Here is a 24,653-nt window from a genome sequence, read left to right as displayed (position 1 = left end):
ATATACATTCTAGATTCCCATACAACCAATTAAATAGAAATAACACTCCCAAAATTGAATCAATTACCCATAGAGTTTTAGTCCTTAAGACACAAGTATCACATTGTTCACGACTTTGGAATTATCACATCAAACTCTTACTATCAGTTCTGGACTTACAAATCCAACAAATTAAAGTCTCTATTGGTAATTAGATTTAAAACCAAAGAAACGCATTAAAATAAAACATATGGAATTGTATAGAGATGACAAACCCATGATTGCTTGGATTGTAGATATTCTTCATAATTGTCTCCGCGAACTGAACATGTAACATTAAACTGGAAATCAGAAATTTAGCCTTGAAATAAAAAACTAAGGCCCTATTACAATTTGAATCTATAAACACACACACACATAATCACAAATAAACAAAAAACAAAGGATATTAAAGATCATTATATAAAAAAATGAAAGTGAACAACATATTTCTTTTTAGCCAAATGTGTTTAACGTGAAATTTGTAGTAAACATCAATATGAACACGTGGATATAAATAACGTCGAAAACGGATTTTGTATGAGAAAGTTACGATTTTTCGAAGTTCTGACAAATTCCAGAATTGTTCAGCGTCTATCAAAAGCACGGGGCGCCTTTAAAATCACGATGCGCCTCATTTAATGCACCAGCCATCTGCAGTCAAGATTGCGTACATGATAACCGAGGTAGCGTGTACAAAATAACAAACCCGACAGACTGCAGGGCACGACTCGCCCCGAAAAGAAGCATGACGCACTTTTGAAAAATCACCCCTATAAAAAGAGGCTCACCCTCAAGCATTTCAGTCCCTCGTGATACGACTTCTCATTCTGTAGCTTGGTTAGCGAAACTCTGGAAGTTTTGGAAGGATATAAGAAAGAAGGCGTTGAAGTTCTGCTCGTGGCCATTAGGACTCCGTTAGATCAAGTAAGTTACACTTACTTCTATCTATAACTAATTATACCCTTAGTCGTTGTTATAAACCCATAAGTGCTAGATTAGTCACTGATTCCAGTTAAATGTATTGATTGGTCTACTTACGGGTGAGGTGTCTAGTATAAATACGTTGGTGTGGTTATTGGATTTCAGTAAAGCTATATGCCTAAATGGTCCTGTCTCCCGACTGTCTTGACTGGTTGATCCTTATTTCATAGTCATGAAAGTATAGTTTGGGATTAGTGAAGGATATAAATAGTTACCTGTTATGCTCAAAATGTCAGTAACCCGAATATTATATTATAGGTTGTTACGTGTTGGTTGATCCGTCTACAAACCAACCTACTTAGCTGCTTTGGGATTGTTCAAGTGAGCGTTTGGCATGTTTGGCATAGAGCGTTTGGGACAACAATCACATGTTTGGCATAGAGTGTTTGGGAGAACACTTACGTAGCGTTTAACAAAACACTATCATCAACCATCTACCCATTACCAGCTAGTTTTGCCAAACATGCACTATATATTGTAGTATGTATCCTATGTATGTTGGGATGTTGATATAATGTAGAATGTTGTTAGGAAAGTGGACTAGTTTAGTCAGTTGCTTGTTGTGTTAAATTGTTGCTTTTTTGTCTGTTATATATGTCGACATATCATGTTGTGAGTTGAGGGCAATCCAGCTTTGTGCTGAAGGACAAGATACTCGGCCATACCAACTTTATGTTGAAGTCCAGAGGGGAAAACTATCTTTGTGTTGAAGGCCATTTTTTTTATGCATTGTATGTATATTATGGTATGTGGTATTTTGGGGGACTCATTAACCATTGGTTTAAAGTTGTTGATTAAATGTTTTTCAGGTTGCTAATCTGATTGGAAGAAGGCTCCAGTGTGATTGTACTCACAATGAATAAATAATTTTGTTTTAGACTTTTGTTAAACTCTTTTTCATGTTTAATGAATGTAAGCCTCTGATATTTTAATGAAAATGAGCTTCTGGAGTTATTCTATTTATGTTTTAAAAATGAAATTTTTTGATTGATAATCAGGATGTTACAAGTTGTGTTCGACGGGGACATTGTAGTGGTGAAGGTGGGTTTCACCTGATCCCACATCGGGTCGGAAGGAGAGCTAAACATTCCTTATGAGGGATGTTGATACCTTCCCTGTCACAACGAATTTTATAGACCTGGGGGCAGCAGGTCTTATAAGAACTCTACAGTTAAGTATGTCGGCGAGAGTAGTACCGGGATGGGTGACCCCCTGGGAAGTTCTCATGTCGAGTGCCCGAAAGCAGACAATATTGTGATATTTTCCAGATGGGGATGTTACAATTTTGTTATTAATAATTTAACAATAAGATATTCATTGTGGGGATGTTACAATTTTGTTATTAATAATTTAACAATAAGATATTCATTGTTTGTTGATGAATATGATGATTTATATATCGACTTTTATGGTCTCTTTGTTAAGATTGCAGTAATCAATACAAGTCCTCATTGATCCATCATTATTCTTTACAAACAAAACCGGAGCTCCCAAAGGTGAGGCGCTCGACCTCATAAAGCCTATTTCTAGTACCTCTTGAAGTTGAGTCATTAGCTTTATCAATTATATGGGTGCTAACTGATATGGTGCCTTACAAAGTGGTGCAGTTTCCCGTACCAAATCTATAAGAAATTCCACTAGACGGTCTAATGTAAGTCCTGGTAAATCATCGTGAAAATCTTAAGGTAATTTTTTCACAACCTCAATATCTTCTATGGTCTTCTTATCCTTAACTGTATCCACCATGTATGCTAAATAAGATTGCCAACCATTCTTCAAACATTTCCTATATTTCATCACATTAATAATACTAATTCCCACCTATCCTCTTGTCTCCATAAATGAAATTTGGATCACTTTTAGGAAATTTCACTTTCACCATTTTCTTTCCACAAATAACTTCAGCTTCATATTTTGATAATCAATCCATATCGAGGATGACATCAAATCCACCAAGTTTCATGGGAATAAGATTAACTTGGAGATTAACTTCATAACATTCAATGGTAACACTTGGGCATTCTTTGCTTACTACTACAAACTTATCATCCAATATTTCAATTACATTCCTACTTTTAATGCACACAATGGGGTTTTTAATTTACTACCAAACTCAATTCGACACATAAGAATAAGTAGATCCTGAATCGAAAGGAAACAATGCGTGAATTGAATTTATTAAGGAAGTACCTATCACGATATTGGCATCGTTACATGACTTAATCTCGGTCATCTGAAAAGCATGTTATTTCGCTTTGGGTGGTTAATAGGAGTGATTATAAGTGGTTATGCATGTTGGAGTCTTATCTTTTCAATAGGGCTTTTTTGAAAAGTTAATATGAAACTCCACATATATATATTACAATTGGTTGTGTAGAAGTTCATAGTAAACAAACTATAACGGACTACCCACCCCTTCCCCCCCCCCCTCGCCTCGGCCCAAAAAAAAATTAAGACGGGGGTTATCGTTGCCCCCGTCTCCGATTTTTTAAACAAATACCCCCATAGAAGATCGGGATCTCACGACACTTGTTGACATCCTTAGTTTTTAATCCTCGTAACTTTAAAATTAAATTATTGATATTTTATAAGTTGCGATTTTTATCATTTACTATATTTTAAAGTTACGCTTTTAGTCGTGTGTGTGTATATATATATATATATATATATATATATATATATATATATGGTTTTTATTGGTTTTACTTTTTATTATTATAATTTTTCAAATAATTGGCATTTGTCTATTGTGTGAATCAAGATACACTTTCAAACCTTACTTTTGTTTGTCTCATCCGTACATGATTGTTTGGAACCAAACTTTATTTGATGATTTTGTCCTCCACTTTGTAAATGTGTTCTCCACTTCTATGTGTGAGGTGACGAAATACTAGTATTAATTATTTATAATGAGGATTTTATGCATGTATTCGAAGAGGCGTGCGAGTATTCTTAATGTTAGAAAAACGCATGGGATTGAAGAAATGATTTTGCCGTTGTAGTTTGTGGGTTAAGTTTGGTTTTTATATGGAAAGGTGATATTTTTATTTGTGTTTGATTTATCCATTTAAAATTAGGTGTTTACTTTTATATTTGTATTATGATTCTCTCTTTAATTAAAAAGATATAAAAGTTAAAATGCCTTATTTTAATTAAATGGATGAATCCACATCATAAGTGAAATATCATCTTCCTTTTATGTGGGACAATGACATAAGAGTGAATAGTCGGTTTTTTCTTTTGGTCGTGTCTATTTATTAATATGTCTTGATGTTTTTATCGCCATTTGTATTATGTTTTCGTCATTATTAAAACCACTTGCTAGATAAATTATTAAGCCTCCAATGTGCAATGACCATAAAAACCCTTCATAAAATACATGTTTCCCGTCATTGACATATTTACCACAACTTTAAAGGTGATTACAGGAAGAATCTATGTAGGTGTCTGGGGTAGCTCGTGGTACCTCTTAAATTTTTAGGCGTACTGGAAATTTTTGAGAATATTTTTGGTGTATTGCAATTTTTTCGATGTGCTGCCCTGTAAATTTATGTGTGCTACCTATGATATTTCGTTACTGGGTGATTATGACCATGATGCAGAAGTGTAATTCTATGTACATGATATGAATTCTTTGCCGCCACTCGGTTATTATGACCAAGATGCAGAAGGGTAATTCTATCTACATGATATGAATTCTTTTGGCGCTACAAGGTAATCATTATATTCCCTTCCGTCTTATATTTATTGTCTAATTTTAACTTTTGAAATTTTTATTCTTTAATTTTGACCTTAAATATATTTTTTTTAAATATATTGTGGTTGATAAAAAATAAATAAATGGATTGTGTTTTAAATGTCCTTTAATTGTTATAAGTTTCATCAAGTAATTTATAACACAAATAAAAATATTTAATATTAAAATTGAAAAATACAGACTTCAAAATTCAAAAATAGACAATAAATATGGGACGGAGGTAGTATTAAATAGGAAAATGCTTGTATGCTTATTAAAATTTTATTAATATATGGTTGAAAATTATTATGTTATTTATTAAATAAAAACAATCATTTTGATATTAAATTAATGTAATGGATATTATATATATATATATATATATATATATATATATATATATATATATATATATATATATATATATATATATATTTAATGTTAAAATTGAAAAATACAGACTTCAAAATTCAAAAATAGACAACAAATATGGGACGGAGGTAGTATTAAATAGGAAAATGCTTGTATGCTTATTAAAATTTTATTAATATATGGTTGAAAATTATTATGTTATTTATTAAATAAAAACAATCATTTTGATATTAAATTAATGTAATGGATATTATATATATATATATATATATATATATATATATATATATATATATATATATATATATATATGTTATATGGAAAACAAAAAAAAACCCTAATAATCATAAAAATGCATAAAAAAAATACTTAGAGATCACAAAACTTTTTTTTTTTGACTTTTTATATATAAAAATCGCAACTATTTTAAAACTTTCGCTGAAAAAAAAAATTTAAAATTCAACTTTTTTTTTTTGGTTTTTTTTCAAAAAAATTTTCATCGAATTTTTCATAAAAAGGTGCGATTTTTTCATATATAAAGTCAAAAAAAAGTTTTGTGATCTCTAAGTATTTTTTTTTTGCATTTTTATGATTTGTAGGGTTTTTTGTTTTCCATAGAACCTAACCCTATATATATATATATATATATATATATATATATATATATATATATATATATATATATATAGGTAAGTTCAATTGAGAAAATAAAAAAGGTTGAGAATGGAAAAATCATTCTCAGCCACTCATTTATTTTTGCCGCAAAAGTCTTCGTTGTACCAGCATAAATGGATAAGGAATACACATGTGTTTCCAACAAAACATGTTCCTTAAACTATGCTAATCATTACCTTAATATATACAAAAACATAGTTTTTTTTCATTTTTTTAATTTTTAAGAAGTTATTTTTATCGAAAAATGATTCTAACTTTACCAAAATTCATGATTTTTTATTATCTACAAATAGACATCCATATTGATATACTTTTTAGATAAAATAATTTTTTTTTTATATTTTCAGTTATCGTTATTCATAAGTGAATAAAAATGCATCAGATTTTTGCTACAGTACATTCGTTATTCACTTATGAATAAAAATATATAATTAATTTTTTTTACAATTTAAATATCATTTATACTACTTATTCATATATGAATAACAAATTAACTGTAACAAAAATATAATAAATGTTTTATTCATATATGAATATAAAATATGACGACAACTAATACACGTTTTATTCATATATAAATATAATATATGACGAAAGATTATGTAAAAAATATATTTTAAATAATAAAACTTTATTACGTGTCATATATTCATATATGAACGATACTTAAACTATAAAAAAAAACATACATTTTATTCATATGTGAATAACGAATGTACTGTAATAAAAATCTGATCAGATTTTTATTCACTTATGAATAACGAGAGCTGAAACTCTAAAAAAAATAAATTTTTTTATTTTATCTTAAAACTATATCAATATGGATGTCTATTTACAGAGAATGAAAAATTATGAATTTTGATATATTTAAAATAATTTTTCGATAAAAATGGCTTTCTAAAAATCAAAAAAACAAAAAAAGAGTATGTTTTTGTGTATATTAAGGTAATGATTAGCATAGTTTAAGGAAACATGTTTGGTTGGAAAACACATATATATCCGTTATCCATTTCCGTGGGTACGTCTAAGTGTTTTGCGGCAAAATAAATGTGTGGCTGAGAATGATTCCCTCATTCTCAACCTTTTTTTTTCTCAATTGAACTCTCATCTCTCTCTCTCTCTCTCTCTCTATATATATATATATATATATATATATATATATATATATATATATATATATATATATATATATATATATAGAGAGAGAGAGAGAGAGCTAGGTCCATGTATTCTAACTATCTATTGTGTGAATGTAGGATTCATCGTGGATCAATCAAATTTTGAAAAAAAAAAATAATAATTAATTAATAAATTGTTTAAGGGTATTTTGGTAACTTTATATTATCATAATATATTAATCTAAAAATAAATGCTAGATATACATAGAAATCCCTTGAAACAAGGATCTATTACCATAAAATTTGTACCACCCTCTACCACAAAAGCCACCCTTGCTCCTCCTTTTCCCTAAACACCCGTGGATTGAGACATATATCCATGTCGATTATGACTTGCCTCCACCCTGCGCCCAATCCTGTCACCAAATTCAACCAAACCCACCAAGAAATCAAATAAATAATCACGAAACTGTTTACAGAGAACCATTTTTTCCTTTGCTTAAAGCGATGGCATCGGCTGCTATATTTTCATGCTTATGTCGGAGCAGGTCTCCGACGTTAGAAGCTTGCTTAACGCCGGTGGATTTAGAAAACGATGTTTTTACCTTATTGAATCATTGAGCCGCCATCTTATCGGACCTCATCTCTTGATTCTCCGGCAAACGCCCACCGTTTCAGAAAACAAATTCTTAATCTTTGCTGTGGAAGATAGAATTGTTCATTGTTTTGTTGGATTTTGTTCGGGATTCAACCTTCGATTTGCCTTCAATGGTGATTTTGTTCTTCAAGGAGCTTTACCTTCTGCTTAACGGGTCGAAAATTATGCTTGACTATAGTTCTCAATCTGGTAAGTTATAGCTTTTGCTTCAGACTCATTCGGTTTCTAACCATTTTCATGATCTCAATCGAGAATTCTCAACACTTTTATATGTTATCCCTTTGCACAAATTGAATCCAATGATGTTAAAGAGCAGTTAGCTTTCTTACAAATACAATCAAGAAATGCTAAATTGTTCACAGATAAGCATGATGATGTAGGAAATTCTATAGCATCAAAGACATATATGAAGGATTATATGTAATCGCTTTCTTTGATCATGTAGACCAAGTGCTCGACGAAAAGCTCAGCCTACAAGAAACCCTCGAATCCACAGTCGAACAGCTGGAAAGAAATAAAGATTGATCGCACCGGCTCCAAAGTATATTTTTCTGATATGTGGTTCTTGTGTTGGTAATTATTTCAAAGCATGTTGTTTACAAATGAGTCTCCATTTTCATAATATTTCTACAATTTATTTCGCTTCATATGAGTTTTCTGATACAGGAAGGTTCATTGCCAATAAACTTGATAACGGTGTTAATTGTTGTTGTTGCAGGACACATTAAGAAGCTTTCAGGATTTATAATTTTTGATTTTCTCGAAGAGTAATGAACATTTTTTTTTATTTCCAATGAATGTTATTTCAAACATGCAAATTTTTTCAGAATGAGGACATACAATATTATTTTATGAGATTATAAAATTCTGAAAGAATAGAAGTTTATGATAATTTTTAAGGAAAATGTACTTGCTTGCATTTGTTATTCTTTCATAATGGTTTGAAGAAGGAACCAAAGATTGAGCATACAAGAGAAATACTTAGAATCGAGTTCAATAACAAGTTACATTCTTATAATAATATATCACACTTTCATAAGAATAGTTGTAAACAAGTCGATTATTTGGACCATTGAAGAAGATTAAGTGTACTTTTTTTAATTATTGTATATTTGAGAAAGCTATTCTTAACATTTTTATTCATTTTGATGATATTCTGTTAGAAAATGTATAGTAATATTAAGAATATTTACGAATTAATATTTAAGTTCAGATGTGTATGAATATATTAAAATGTTGTTATTATTCAATTCAAGAATTTTATTATTCTTTCATAATATTCTAATAGAATAACATTCTGACAAAACAATCTCATACAATATCATTCTACCAAAACAAAATTCTAACAGAATTAAAATTAAATTAATTAAAAATATTGAAATTCAAAATTAATATAATAAAAAATCCCTTAAAATCCGAAAATTCCCCTTTTTTAAATTTGTGTTTCCTAATCTAAAAGTAAAAGAAATGTACAATTTTACCATTCTTTTAAATTAAATGTTATTATTATATTTTTTTAATTTAATAAAATTAATAAATGGCTTTCTTAAAATAACTAAAATGATTGGTCCACAATCATTCTTACATTTACACAATAATTAAATACAATACAATAACCTAAACGTGTGTATATATATATATATATATATATATATATATATATATATATATATATATATATATATATATATATATATATATATATATATATATATATATATATATATGAATCACATTTTATATAGTGACTTCTATTTACGGCTTACCTATAGCTAAAATTAAATATAACTCTTGATTTAATGTTATTTTTTTTAACTATTATTATAATTAATTAATTTAAAAATTACTTATCTTATGGTTAATTAATTTTAAATATAACTTATTTGGCCGACATGATTTATTTCAAACCTCGACATCTAAGACGACCTCATGCGCCTTGTATTTTGATTGTGTGTCATCTGATTTATAGTATAATTTTGTTACATGTTTTCATCTACATCGATCGGTCATAACTTCTTTATATGAATTCTGTTTGAACTGACTTCTTTTTCATTGTGTAGTACGTACCAAGACCTTTCTTTTGATATATTAAACATTTAATTTGGATATCGGGAAGTCAAACATTTTACACTTCAAAGTAAACTATGTGAAAAGAATCATGTAATCCTTCAAGTTTCGGGGTAGATCAAGTTTAAAGGCTGGTAAACCTACTCTCTGTAATATTTTAAATAGTCCAACATATCTTGGACTCAACTTTCCTTTCTTGCCAAATTTTATTATCCTGTTTTTTCCCATTGACACTTTTAGCATTACCAAATTTCAACTTGCATGTTATAAAATGGTATTTTCTTCGGTTTCAAAGAACTTCCATTTCTATCTTGGCTTGAGTCATTTTAATCTTCTTGTTTGTCACACTTAAATTTTTGGGTACATGTAACATCCCAAAAATTATAGTAAAAAATTTTATATTTCAAAAGACATTTTCATAAACCCATAAAGTAATCAACCATTGTTTCAAAACAAAACCATAAAAATCAGAGTATCAAGATCATCTCTCAAACAAACATCAGCAGGAGGATGTGTACGATCACGCCTTCGCTTTGCCTTGATCATCTGAAGTGCCTAAAAAAAAATTAATCCACAGCTGTAAGCCAAAGCTTAGTAAGTTCCCCCAAAATACCCCACACAACAATACACATACAATGCATGCACACATGAGCCGATAGTCTAGTTGGACCTCCTCACAAGGCCTACAGGATGCCTGGACTGCTCTATCGAGCCTACAATCTATTGGCCTACCTCACAAGGCCTACAGTAGCTGGACCGCTCCCTTGGACCTACAGTTTGACAGCACCGCCTCGCAAGGCTTACAGTACATTGACCGCCTAGGTATCTTGGCCTACAGCATAAAGCAGGACAGCCTTAACCCAACCAACCATAATATGATATGCAAACAGATAAACAATAACCAACAAATCACAGGTGATCATAACAGATCTATCAATCTAACATATCACTACAACATACCAACATCCTACACATAAGGATACATATAGCAGTACAATGTATAGTTAGAAAACTCACATTGTAGTCTAGCAGATAACAACACAGCTCTCGTAAATCCCAAAGACTGGTATTACAACTCACTTATACAACAATTAGGAACCAATCCTTAAACTACAATCCAAAACCCTCAAATTGACCTTGACCTAAAGTCAAACATGTTCAAAAAGTCAACGGTCAAAGTCAAAGTCAACAGTCAAAAGTCTCATGGCCTGTCGCCACGCCGTGGCCAAGCTTCTGCCACATCGTGGTGACCTCAAGACAAAACAGTCGTTGAGACTGCCTTTTGTCACGTCGTGAAGGCCAATCCTTCATGTCATGGGAACTGATTTGGCCTTCTTAATGCATTAAGTTCTTAATCACTAAGGCCACTCATCCATACTATCCAGAAGGCATTCATATACCTAATGCATCATAAAAATCGGTGCTTTATGGACATGCATGTCCAATGCGTTTCTCTTCCAATCTAGGTCAAAAACATGGAAGAAATAAACTCAAACTTGTGCATGAGACTAAAAACACAATATAACTCTAGATCGGGAACATATAACCCCCAAGGGACCTCAATGATCCATAAAGTTGCTAACTTTATGGAATCCACTCATCCAAACCAACATGAACATGAAGAACATGTCTCTAATCCTAGATCTAAAAGGTTTGAACACAAAAGATAGCAACTTGGGGACTTACAAAGGTCCATGAGGTGTGCAACAAGATGATGGGGATGTTTTCTTGTTGAATCAATGCTTAAGAACACCTTCTTCTTCTCCTTCAAGGTCACAAAAAATCTGAAGCTTCAAAAAGGACTCAATGGAGGCTAGGGTTTTTTTAGGGTGAAAGGGAGGTGATGGAGGCTGAGGGTTGCAAACCATAGCCCTCACTTCCCTTAAATAGGGCTTTAGGCCGAAAAATTTAGGATTTTGCATGCAGGAGGCTGTCACGTCATGACCAATATATTGTCACGTCGTGACACTCAAATGAGATGCGCGATTTCATCGGACATCGCCACGTCGTGACACTCTCATGATCACGTCGTGGCCAACAAAAATCCATCCTTGAGCTTGAAAAGTCATAACAAAAGAAGTATATACGTGGAACTTGATGTTACAGCATATGAGTTTCTTTTCTCCACCTTCTAACCAATACAGAGGAGTTCTACATTTTCTTTCATACAATGCTTCGTATGGTGGCATTCTGATACTCAAGTGATAACTACTGTTATATGCAAACTCCATCGGAAATAAAGGTTCCTCCCTTTTCCCTCCAAAATTACTTACAAGCTCCAGTCATGTCTTCCGGTAGTGTATTTGAACTGTTGGTTCTCTTTAACCATCCATTTGGTACACTTTGTCGATTTAAAACTGAAAACTAAAGAAAGAAAGGCCTTAACCATCAAACCTAACAATTGCTAATCAACTAAAAACTCATCCACAAAATAAAAATGTTCATAGATAAACTACAAAAAAAATACAATTCACATATAATTTGGCAATTAATCCGAACAAAATTAAAGCAATTGATGCAAAACATAAAACTACCATCAACGACCGGCTTAAAATAGGTGGGCAAGTGAATAAAAAGATTTTAGTCAAGAAAATACATTTCTCTTCGATAATTATTGATTATTTACGACATGAAGCCTTATTGAATAGTATACAAAACCATCTAATTTCTAGACAATAAAGTAAAAGTATATAGAAGGATATGATAATATTGTAATTATTTTCTAGATAAATAAAACAATTTTTTTTGGACACACATGACACGGTTACCATAGATGGTATATGTTGTAAGTTTGACCATTACAGACAATAAACCTTTTTGGTTTCAAAGTACGAAGATTCCAGAAGCTGCGGAAGTTGAGTGCATGAACCGTACTGTGACAAATCGTTTGACCAACGTGCTGTTTATGACTTCATGGTATGTCGTTTTCATTTATTTATGACAAATTAAATATCCTTTATTGGTCTATGAGGTTTATATATTAATTGATTATATCTATCTGCATTTTAGTCTAAGTTTTACATTTTTGTTACGGTTTGTCTATAGGTTTCTAAAAATTGCAGGTAAGGGAGCGAACCAAAATAAAGTTGAGAGTCAACATTTAACTGTATTTTCACTGTTCAAGGGCAAATCTGTCCAAATTCCAAAACATTGGTCACTTGAGTGAATGTAAATTGGTTTTGATTACATGAAAGATCTTCAACACGAGGTTAAATCCGATGGAACTATGGAAGTTGTTCTTTTTTGTTCATCTCATGGAAATAAAAGTTTCAGCACAAATATCCTTTTGATTTGATACATAATTTGGAAATAAAAAGTTTGGTTATCATATGAACAAAATAAAGGAATTTCATTCACCAATGCTTTCACGAGAAATCATTAAACAATTGAGATCAACCTTCTACAGGGGCAAATCTGACCATTCAGGGCTTGAAATAATACATGATTACAAATTAATCCAGATTTGGGTAAAAAAAAAACTCCAATCAGATGAGAGTGTGCCTCTTCAGGGGTTTTGTGAAACATCTGGTTCAACCTTGGTCATGCACATATGGTGTTCTATGAAATGCATCAGAAAAAGGAATACAACCTGATGCTTGAGAAATTATATCCTTTTTTATTCGTGTTTCACAAACATGCAATTAAAAGTTTAAAATGATAAAAAGAAAAAAAGATCCATTTGCAGGTTGTAATAAGCTACAAAAGATGCAAAGTTTGAACAACTACCAAATAAAATAAAAAAACTAATTTTTCTTTTCAGAGTTCTCCTTAACCTCACCACAATCTTCAATAACAACTTTAGCAGAAGTCGTACCACCATCCGATCCAACTTTCTCCATCTCTTTCACAACACTATACCCATCAACCACCTTCCCAAACACCACATGTTTCCCATCAAGCCACGAAGTTTTATCAGTACAAATAAAAAACTGAGACCCATTAGTATTGGGTCCCGCATTCGCCATCGAGAGCACCCCGGGACCCGTATGCTTGATCTTGAAGTTCTCATCTGCAAACTTTGCACCATAGATTGATTCTCCTCCAGTTCCATTACCTCTAGTGAAATCCCCACCTTGACACATGAAATTTGGGATGATTCTATGGAAGGCTGAGCCTTTGTAGTGCAATGCCTTCCCAGAAGCTCCGAGTCCTCTTTCACCCGTGCAGAGCGCGCGAAAGTTTTCGGCGGTTTTTGGAGTGACATCAGCAAATAGTTCCATTACGATCCGTCCGGCTTTCGCTTTGCCGATCAGTATGTCAAAGAAAACCTTTGGATTGGTCATTTTTTGTATCCGAATCTGCAAATTTGAAAGATTTGGTTATAACATAAGTATATAACCAAATTATATGAACTTACTATCTGCCTCGGGGTTGTTTGATAGTTGCTGATTAAGTCAGATCTGATTGATTTGATAGTTGCTGATTAAGTCAGATCTGCTTGAGTCAATGTAAGGTGCCATGATTTTTATAACCGTCTGTAACCCCTTAGTAACTGATTTTAATCTTGTCCATTAAATTTTTGATCAAACGCTCAACATCATGGTTTTGTGGTTTGTTTAAATAAGTTAGTTGTGTTTTGAAACTATGTATATTCTATTGTAAGTATTCAATGATGCATATAATTATTTTGAAAACGCATATACAACACACCCTTAAACATGTAATTATATCAAAACCATTTTTTGTTCTCAGCAAATTTGTTACTCTTTGTAACATATATATGTTTAATACATGTGAATTTAGATACGAATTATCAAGTATCAACCTTTTTACCAAACAGATACGAAATTCAAACACTAAGGAGCTAAGAATATATGCCAAAACCTAAGCGGCTTAAACTCAGATCTAAACACCCGCAAAAAAGCAAAGATAACATCCTTGAACGATCAAGCAGAGGTTAATCGAGATAAAGAGTTCATCTTATCACGCTATTCTCGTTATGTCTACAAAACATCAAAAGGAAACAGCAATGATAGATGAATCTTTAATTTTGCACCATTATGGAGCTCCACAAGCTTACTTCGCAAGTGAAATCTTCGATATGTGCTTAAAATTGAAATTCGTACATAATCGAAATCAACAGAAGCAAGATGTTGGGTAATCAAAAACTGGGTTAAAGGGAAGAAAGATAGTACCTTTGTATCGCGAGGGTATTGAGAAATGCCAGTGAGCTTCGAAAGGGATGAGGGGTTTTGATTTTAACCTTGGGTTTTGTTAGGGTTTTTAATTTCTGGAAGAGAGTAAGTTCACAATAAAACCCCATAAGTTTATTTATTCTCATATTGTCCCGTGTACTTCTTTAAATCAACGTTTAGACTTTAGACATAAGACTTTGACCAAATTGAGTTTAATGCATGAAAATTGAGAAACTAGGTTGTCGCATGACAAATATAGTCCGGTTTTCTTAGACTACTCGGTACGGGTCCGTTAAAGGGTGTTTTGGCCGACGTGGAGGCGCTTTAATGGCATTCTGATGCTCTCAAACCGCCCCCGACCGGCGTTAGGGTAAGTCTCATTATAACGAGAACGGTGAGCAACAGAAGGAATATCCAATTAAATTTCGATGTTGACTCCGATTTTAACCGTATCAATGGTCATTTTTTCAATAATAATAATAATAATAATAATAATAATTAAATTTTATTACCTATAAATACATACCTTCTACTTCAAACTCATTCACATCATTCTTTTTTTTTTTCTATATTTTATAAAATTTCAATATTGCTACAAAAAAAATGGATCTGTTCGACTTGTCTAACGATGATGATGATGCTTCATCAATACGATGTACGAGTATTGCAGGGACATGCTATTACAACCAGATCCAACTTTTCTACTAACAAGACGTGCGGTGTTAAATAGAAATCGCAAAGAAGGACACGAATGTCTAGTTCACGATTATTTTGGGAAAAATTGTGTCTATCAGCCAAGCGATTTAAAAGAATGTTTCGGTTGCGAAAAAAGTGTGTTCGTATGGATAATCAATGCCTTTGAAAGCATATATCGTTTCTTTCAATTTTCATATATTTTAAATGTAGCTTTTAGATAAAATAAGTATATTTTTTATTTATTAAATATATGTTTAGGTATGAATTTTTAAATATAGTTGTTAGATTAAATAAATATATATTTTTTAACTAGTAGATATATGTTTAGGTATGAATTTTTCCAAATGAGATATAATGCTAGAGGTGGGCGATGATTCTTAGGGTTACAGAAAATGTGTTGCGGCAGTTAAGCTGGTGGCAATGGGGGGGTCGCTCAATTCTATTGACTATTATATGAGAATGTCTGAGAGAACTGAAAGACAAAGTTTGTATAGATTGACAAGAGGTGATGTTGAAACATTCGATGGCGTTTATTTGCGGAAACCTTCGTTGAATGATATGCAACAACTATATGTGGCACATGAAGAAAGACATGGTTTTCCGATTATGCTTGGAAGCATTGATTGCACACACTGGAAATGGAGAAATTGTCTCGTGGCATGGAAAGGTCGGTATGCAAGTGGTCATCATGGAGCGCCTTCGCTAGTATTAGGGGTTGTTGTTGTTGCATCCAAAGATTTATGGATTTGGCATGCTTATTTTGGGGTTGCGGGTTCCAACAACAACATCAACATTCTTGATCAGTCACCATTATTCAACGATCTTTTGTTAGGAAAGGCATTGGATGCTCCTTTCACACTTAATGAAAATGAATATAAGTTTAGGTATTACCTTACGGATGGAATATGTAACGACCCGAACTTTCTATCATCTAATCTAATGGGATTATCAGAGTTATTTCTAAAAATTTATGAAATTATATTAACTCAATAAAATAAAAACATTTTATAACCTAGGCACAGTCACAGGTGTACAATGAAACTTTCATACAAATTAGAACAACAAGGAAATAAAACCTTGTAACACCCCGGTATTCAGGTACTTTCAAATTCATCCTTATGATTTTAATTTATGTCATTTTGGTCCTCGTAATAGAAGGAAGTAGTCATGAGAAGCCCTAATGGTAAAATCGTAATTTGGAAGGAATGGGAGTGTGTACGCTTAGCGTACTAAGGCGCGCCCTAGTACGTGAGGTGTATGCCTATGTATGCGGGGCGTACTCATCAGACATTGAAAACCCTAATTGTTAGGGTTGAGCCCTATATAATCCCTCTTATAACCACATTTCCCTCATCCTTTCAGCCTCCACCCTCTTTGAGTCGATTTTGCAAGCCCTAGCCCTTATGTGTGTTGAGCTTAAGTTTGTGTGTGTTCTTAGTGTTGAAGAAAGAAGAAAGGATTCTTTGGGAAGCTTTGGTGTGGGATTCAAGCTTGTAGATCTGAAATCTTCATCTCTTTGGGAAGCTCCAGAAGGTATAAAGTCTTAAACTTTACTTGTATTCCTTAGAGATCTAGCCATATGGAGTTTTATGAGTTTTGTCCCCTTTTCTTGGACTTAATGAGTAAATGCTACTCTAAGACCAAAGGAGCTACCTTTTCAGAATATTTGAGTTGTGTTAAGTCATAAAAATGTCTTCTTGACTCATTTAGTGCTTGCATGCAAAGTGTAGAGGTCCTTAGTGGTTACAACCAACTAGGAAGTTGGTTTTGGGTCTTAATGATGCATGCATAACCATAAAGTTGGAAACTTTATGGTTAAAAGCACCTTCTTGGACTTGGATCTGGTTATTGGACGTTTGGACTTAATGGAATAAGCATTTATTTGAAGTTTGCATGGCCACCGCGTACGTTGGGCGTACGAGGGCGTACGCTGGGTGTAGGTGGTCAACAATGCGTTTCTTGGTCAAGGCAGAGTACGTTGAACGTACAGCTGGGTACGCCCCGCGTACTCAGTCTGTTGGGTTTAGCAAGTTTGGGCCACCTTTTGGGCTTAGATGCTTGGGCCCTATTGGACCATCTGAGTATTGGTGTTTTTGGCTACGTGAATGGATGAAATTTAGAGTAAGCCCCAAGTAGGAGTTGGGCCCAATTTGGAAAAAGGGTAGAGTGGCATTTTACCCTAATTATGGACTATTATCTAAGGTTTGTAATCCAATTATAAATTGGATGTTTATGTCGCTGTGATAGTGCGTGGATTTTAGTGAGCCAGCAGCTAGAGACTTTCAGTGTGATACAACAGTGTGAGGTGAGTTGTACTCGATGTACTTATGGGTCAAAGGCACCAATGTCGGCCTTTCGTATTGTTATCCTGTATTATCATATGATTGTGTATTGTAGTGATCTTCTTGATCTGTATCATGGTAGATAGGATGATGTTATGCTTAGTGATATGTGAGATCTGTCATATTATTATTGGTTGGTTATTTGTATGATTGTTTGTTATGTATATATGTATCGACACAATGTATGTGTGGTTGGGTTGAGGCGGTCCTGCTTTATGTTGAAGGCCAACAGAACCAGGGCGGCCCCGGATAGACTGAAGGCCCGTGAGGTGGACCAGTCAGGCCGAAGGCCCGGAGAACGGTCCCGATAGGCTGAAAGCCTGGTGAGGCGGTCCAGTCATACTGAAGGTTCTGTATGCATGTTGTTTACTGTTATTATTATAATTATGTGATGTGATGGTACTTTGGGGGAAACTCACTAAGCTTTGGGCTTACAGTTTTGGGTTATGTTTCAGGTACCTCAGATGATTGTGGGAAGGCAAAGGCGTGATCGTACACATCCTCGTGTTTTGTTTTATGATTTTGGGAAAACTCTGATATTAAACATGTTTTGAAAACTAATTTTGTAAACAATTATGATTTGTAGATTGGTTTAAAAAGTTTAAATTTTTCATGAATTTGTGGATGTCACAAGTTGGTATCATAACCTTGGTTTGAGTGAATTGGAGGAACACTCGTGTGAATCCAGTCTCAAACTAAGGAAAAAGATTTCTAAAACAATTATCAAATAGTTTTCAAAATAATCAAGGATGATGTGATATGTACGATCAGACGGAGCCAGTAAGTAGACCCCAAATTACCACACTGTTAATTGAGATTATGTTATGATATGTTAGAACAGCATGTTAGTAATACGATAGGGATCTTCAGGAACTGTATGATAGAATTGCCTAATATATGTATTGGATTAGTGTCTAAGTCCATAACTATATTTGGTATGTACTTGACCGGGTTGAGCATGGTCCTTTTGGGTTGCCTTCACCAAAGCAACTAAACAGGATGATTTATAAAGAAAGATGATATTGTGGTTTATTAATATATTATAAGAATAATATATTAAAAGAGAAATCATATTTATTTAATTAATATTAGTTAAATAATTAATTAAGAATTAATTGTTGTGACTAAAAGAGATTGATTAAATAAAGGGGACTGGAACTACAATTATAAGATAATTGATTTTGGGCTGAGAATTCTTATGGATTAGGGCATGGACGAAATTAAGGTGGAGTCCATCTTGAATTCGTCCAAGGATGCCTTATTCTGGAAGGTTCTGTGGACTACTTAAGGCCTAAGCTATCCAATTAGGGTTTTGGCTGAAACCCTAGCAGCTCAAGTATAAAAGGATCCCTAAGGCATTGGAAATCGGACACTTGATCCCTTGGAAGCTTGGAGCCGATTTCTAGCCTCTCATCCTCTCTCCTAAACATCATCATCATGCCTTGGTGTTTGTAAGCCATTAGAGGCATCACATTTGAGGTGCTTGGTTCTCGTAAGCTTTGAAGATTCAAGTTCCATACTACAATCAAGAGGTAATATTCTTACTTGGTTATGTATATAGATCTCAAGTTTTGTAGTATGCTAGATTAGGGTATTCAAGTCTTGGATGAATTGCATGTATAATAGAGAAACCTAGATCCAAGCTTTAGGGTTTTGCATGAGCACATAGGATTGTTCTTTTGCTCTAAACCCATCAGTGGTATCAGAGCCTTGCTTGGTTTCTATTGTATTTGATGCATTGTATGATTGTTCATTGCTTGAATTCGAATTTTGGCCTTCTTTCCGACAGACTCGCCGAGTCCCAAAGAGGACTCGCCGAGTACGATGAAATCGTCGAGTCCAGTAAGGGACTCGGCGAGTCGGGCAGTCAGACAGAGGGAATTACGGGATTTTGCTTATTTTGACTTGGGATAATTGCCATAAGTGTTTCTAATTGATAAAATCCGAATTTTATTGATTCTAGATGATTATCTTTGTCAAAATAAAAGATTTTGGTCATTTAATTAGATAATTATTACCTTATTTGATAAATCTTAATTATTTGAATTATTTGACAATTATCTTGCATGAAATTGAATTAGGTCAAAATTAGATAATTACCAAAGTAATTGTTTATTTGTATTATTTGAATTTTGATCTAGATAGTTTTGAAATGTTTCAAAACTTGCCCTCAAGTTTTGAATTTGAATATTTGGATTAAAAGTTTAATTTTGAAATATTTAAATTCTAAACCCTAGAATTTTACAAGTTTAAATTTCACCCTATACTATTATAATATTATAAGAATAAATTATTATATATGTATAAGATAAATGCTAGTCTTACCGTTAGTAGGCCTCATTCACGAAGCTGGTCTATAAGGGGTGTTTAAGGAAGCGGCTTGTAAAATGACCGCCATTGGGTATCCATTCTTACCCACCGCACCCTTGACTAGTAGGGTCGTTAGCCGAACAGGTAGGATAGGGCAACCAATTCCTCATTAAAAGTATAATGATCATAAAAAGTAACTAAATTTTTTATAAAATTCCCATTCTTAGTTACTTTAGGAAAAATGTGAATTTGATGCTATTCCATGGAATTACACTTTGTACCCTTGCTAAGACATTAGTGGAGCGTGTGTGGTTAATCAACACACTAATTTGGCTCTAAGCAAAGGTGGCAAAGGGTGACTCATTGTTTGTCATAGATCAATGGAGCGTGTATGGCTAACCGGCACATTGATTAGGTGACTATAACATCGAGGGCACCAAGTACATTCGCATGGTTATTCACACCTTGTTTATGATCCTCGGTATCCCAGTCACAAACTTGAAGAGCATATCAAGATTTAAACATGCCATTGAAAAGTTCAATGAATCTCAAAAGATCTAGGAGTTTTCAATACATTTAAAACTTAATTTCTTTTTCGTTTTTCATGGTGGAAATTAGTGAATCGTCATTCACTTACGTTCAAATTATTTGTTGTTTAGATTACGACATCTATCTTCTAAATTGCAAATAATGTTGTTGGATCCTAGCCCTAATTTCTCATTTGGATGTTTAATTGGGGATTCTTATCTAATCAAACTTTGTCTCTTTTCTTTTCAGATGTCTAACTCGAACGCCAACAACGCTTCAGGCTCTACCTCTTCAGGTTCATTCTCACTCATAAATTTGTGTGAGAGGGTGATTTTCGATGGGACCAATTTTAATGATTGGATCCGTAACATTCGAATGGTCACCCGCTACGAGGACAAGGAATATATCCTCGAAAAGGAGCTGAAGGAGGTGAATGTCAACACTGCTACTCCAGAGGAGATTGCTGGCTTTGAGGCCCACGAGCAAGATACCACGAAAGTCCATTGCATCATGCTCACGACTATGACTGTAGAACTCCAAAAGTCCTATGAGGACTACTATCCCTATGAGATGCACCAGGATTTACTGGACAGGTACCACCAGAGTGCCAGGCAGGAAAGATACGAGATCATCACTTCAATGATCACGACCAAGACGGAGAGTCTGTCACTGCTCATCTACAGAAAATGCAGAGATATGTCGACCACCTGCTGAAGTTAAATGTTAACTTCGATGAAGAGCTGGCGATTGACATTATTCTTCACTCACTGCCACCCTGCTTCAACCAGTTTCGCATGACCTACCACATGAACAAATAGGAGGTCAGCTTGAGCAAGCTTCAAGGCTTGTTGAGGACTGCTGAGAGCAACCTCAAGGATAAATCTATTGCATCAACTCCCGCTGCAGCTGCCCCCGTCTTGGCTATTGGGCAAGGGAAGGGTAAGAAGAGGAAGGCTCCTTCTAAGAGCCACCATAAGGGAAAGTCTCATGATGACACCTCTTCTAGTGGAACCAAGGCTGGCACCACTACACCCACCTCCAACCCAAAGGATGCAGAGTGCTAATACTACCACGAAAAGGGGCATTGGAAACGAAGTTGCCCGAAGTATTTGCAGGACATCAAGGATGGAAAGATAAAACCATCCTACGCAGGTATTTATACTATTAGATCTAATGACTCGTCGCATGCTATTTCTTGGGTTCTTGATACTGGATGTGGTTATCACATTTGTTCTGATTTGCAGGGCCTAAGAAGAAATAGGGATGTGGAGCATGGGAAGATAAACCTGGTCATGGGAAACAGAAGATCGTCGCCTGTCACCAAAATTGGATTTTACTCTTTAGTGCTTATTAGTGGGTTAGGACTAGAGTTGAATAATTGTTGCTATTTGCCAGAAATTTCAAGAAACATCATTTATTTTCATGGTTTATATAAACAAGGATTTAGATTTTCGTTTGATAATGAAAAAGGTTCTATTAATGCTTTTCTTAATGGTGTTTTCATTTTGAAGCATTGCCTTGTAATGGAATATATGAAACTATGATGGTTGTAGACAATTTAGGAAATGATGTGTTGTATATCGATTCTTCCAATGATTTGGATAAAGCATGCTTGTGGCATTGTCGTCTTGGACATGTCAAAAAGAAACGCATAGCCCAAATCCAAAAGGATGGAGTGTTGGAGTCATTCGACCTTAGGGACGATGACGTGTGCGAGTCTTGTTTACTTGGAAAGATGACCAAGTCACCCTTCACTAGTTCTTGTGAAAGGGGTGAGGGTTTATTGGATCTCATACACACAGATGTGTGTGGGACCTTTAGATCCACCACAAGGGATGCGAGCCGCTTCTATGTGACTTTCACTGATGATTATAGCAGATATGACTATATCTACTTAATCAAACACAAGTCAGAAACCTTTGAAAGGTTCAAAGAGTTTAAAAAAGAAGTGGAGAATCAGTTGGGCAGGAAAATCAAGATGCTTCGATCTGATCGAGGTGGAGAGTACCTTAGTATTGAATTCCACGACTACCTCAAGAAATGCGGAATCGTTTCGCAATTGACACCACCTAGGACACCGCAGTTGAATGGTGTGGCTGAGAGGCATAATCGAACCTTGCTGGACATGGTTCGTTCCATGATGAGTCGTGCTTCGCTACCTATCTCATTCTGGGGGTATGCCTTAGAGACTGCCGCCCATATCCTTAACTTAGTCCCTACAAAGAAGGTTGCCAAAACACCTCACGAGATGTGGACAGGGAAAGCTCCCTCGTTAGCACATATCAAGGTTTGGGTTTGCGAGGATTTCGTAAGACGAGAGACTCACGACAAGCTCGAACCTCGTAGTGAGCGATGTATTTTCATCGGCTACCCACAGAAGTCCTTTGGATATCTCTTCTATAGACCGAGTGAAAATGTTGTCTTCGTTGCGAGGATAGGGGTTTTCCAATAGCGAGAAATCATAAGCCAAGGAGATAGTGAGAGGCAAATCGATCTTGAAGAGCTTCAAGAATCGAACGATGAAGGAACCTCTAACACTGGCACTCAACCTGAGGAGGAAACTCCTGTTGAACCGATTGACGAGTCCTTACCTCTTAGACGATCCAGTAGAGTTAGTGTTCCACCTGTGTTATATGGTTTCCATATAACAAGTGAAGGTGATACGTTTATTAGTGACAGTACACTAATAAATTTGGATGAGCCTAACAGCTATAAGGAAGCCATGGCAGGCCCAGAGTCTGCAAAATGGAAAGAGGCTATGGACAGCGAGATTCAGTCCATGTATGACAACCAAGTCTGGGATTTGGTTGACAACGTGCCAGGTCGTAAGACGGTCGGGTGCAAATGGATCTTCAAGAAGAAGGCCGACATGGATGGGAAGGTACACACTTATAAAGCGCGATTGGTTGCGGAGGGCTTTACTCAAACTCCAGGAGTTGATTATGATGAGACCTTCACACCAGTTGCGAAGATAAAGTCTATTAGGGTGATGCTAGCCATTGCTGCATTTCATGACTATGAAATATGGCAAATGGATGTCAAAACTGCTTTCCTTAATGGGAAGTTGGCTAAGGATGTTTACATGAGTCATCCAGAGGGTTTTGTCGATGCGAAGCATCCTAATAGAGTGTGTAAGCTTGAGAAATCCATTTATGGATTAAAACAAGCATCTCGCAGATGGAATCTTTGTTTCGATGAGAAAGTCAAAGAGTTTGGTTTTCTACGAAGCGAGGATGAATCATGTGTATATGTCAAAGCCAGTGGGAGTATAGTTAGCTTCCTCGTATTATATGTCGATGACATACTACTCATAGGAAACGATATCCCGACCCTGAAGGAAGTTAATGATGGGTTTGAGCCATAAGAACTATCCTATGTGCACATGCAAACCCTAATGCTTGGATCTAGGTTTCTCTAATTGAACATGCAATGTTTCCAAGGCTTATGATGCAAGATTTAGAGTAAACAATTGAATCATAACATATGAAATCAAATCTAGAAGAATACCTTAAGTTGCTTGCTTGAATCTTCTTGTTCTTAGAGCTTAGAGTCACAATTGTCACTCCTCTAATGGCTTACAAACACCAACTAGCAAGAGGATGATTTGGAGAGAGAGGAGAGGTATAGAAATCGGCTCTAGGGTTCCCAAAGAAGCAAGGTGGTCGATTTCCCTCACCTATGGGGTCTATTTATACTATGAGCTACTAGGGTTACATCCTTAACCCTAATTGAATAACTTAGGCCCTAAGCAATCCAAAGATCCTTCTAGAGTAAGGCTTGGGCGAATTCAAGGAGCCCATACTCCTTAATTTCGGCCACCCTATATCCCATAAGGATTCATAGCCCAAAAACTCAACTATCACACATTTGACAGTTTAAGCCCCTTTATTCAATTAACCTCTCTTAGTCACCAAATTAATTCCTAATTAATTTATGACTAATATTAATCAAATAATATTATTATTCCTTTAATATATTATTCTCATAATATATTAATATAATAATATCTCTTCT

The 24,653-nt window shown here is 34.4% G+C and overlaps 2 protein-coding genes and 1 long non-coding RNA gene across 4 annotated transcripts; 2 read left to right on the top strand and 1 right to left on the bottom strand.

Moving 5' to 3' along the window:
• The first annotated feature begins 7,210 nt into the window (after positions 1 to 7,210).
• LOC145138149 (uncharacterized) lies at positions 7,211 to 8,683 on the top strand. Of its 2 annotated transcripts, XR_013721344.1 has the most exons (3): positions 7,211 to 7,750; positions 8,007 to 8,134; positions 8,280 to 8,683. It is a non-coding gene; the product is annotated as an uncharacterized LOC145138149 (long non-coding RNA). The 2 variants fall into 2 exon arrangements; XR_013721343.1 differs by lacking the exon at positions 8,280 to 8,683 and having other exon boundaries at positions 8,007 to 8,164.
• A 4,600-nt stretch (positions 8,684 to 13,283) lies between these two features.
• Positions 13,284 to 14,879, bottom strand: LOC145137206 (peptidyl-prolyl cis-trans isomerase CYP19-3). The gene is made up of 2 exons (XM_079071345.1): positions 14,764 to 14,879; positions 13,284 to 13,926 (listed from the first exon to the last, which is right to left on the bottom strand). Exon 2 carries the CDS (start codon positions 13,909 to 13,911, stop codon positions 13,372 to 13,374), a length of 540 nt encoding a protein of 179 aa, XP_078927471.1. The 5' UTR covers positions 13,912 to 13,926; positions 14,764 to 14,879; the 3' UTR covers positions 13,284 to 13,371.
• Positions 14,880 to 15,879: 1,000 nt separating this feature from the next.
• Positions 15,880 to 16,452, top strand: LOC145139333 (uncharacterized). The gene has a single exon (XM_079073194.1). It carries the CDS (start codon positions 15,880 to 15,882, stop codon positions 16,450 to 16,452), a length of 573 nt encoding a protein of 190 aa, XP_078929320.1.
• The last annotated feature ends 8,201 nt before the right edge of the window (positions 16,453 to 24,653 follow it).

Source organism: Lactuca virosa, chromosome 9, assembly GCF_052849685.1.
Source record: "Lactuca virosa cultivar CGN04683 chromosome 9, Lactuca_virosa_CGN04683_v6, whole genome shotgun sequence".
Classification (NCBI taxonomy): Eukaryota; Viridiplantae; Streptophyta; class Magnoliopsida; order Asterales; family Asteraceae; genus Lactuca; species Lactuca virosa.
The sequence above is the reverse complement of the archived record's forward strand: the minus strand, read 5'-3'. Positions and strand labels throughout refer to the sequence as shown.

Bases quoted from the DNA above. Each gene is read 5' to 3' on its own strand.
- LOC145137206 (XM_079071345.1), bottom strand. From the start codon at position 13,911: ATGACCAATCCAAAGGTTTTCTTTGACATACTGATCGGCAAAGCGAAA.
- LOC145139333 (XM_079073194.1), top strand. From the start codon at position 15,880: ATGGGGGGGTCGCTCAATTCTATTGACTATTATATGAGAATGTCTGAG.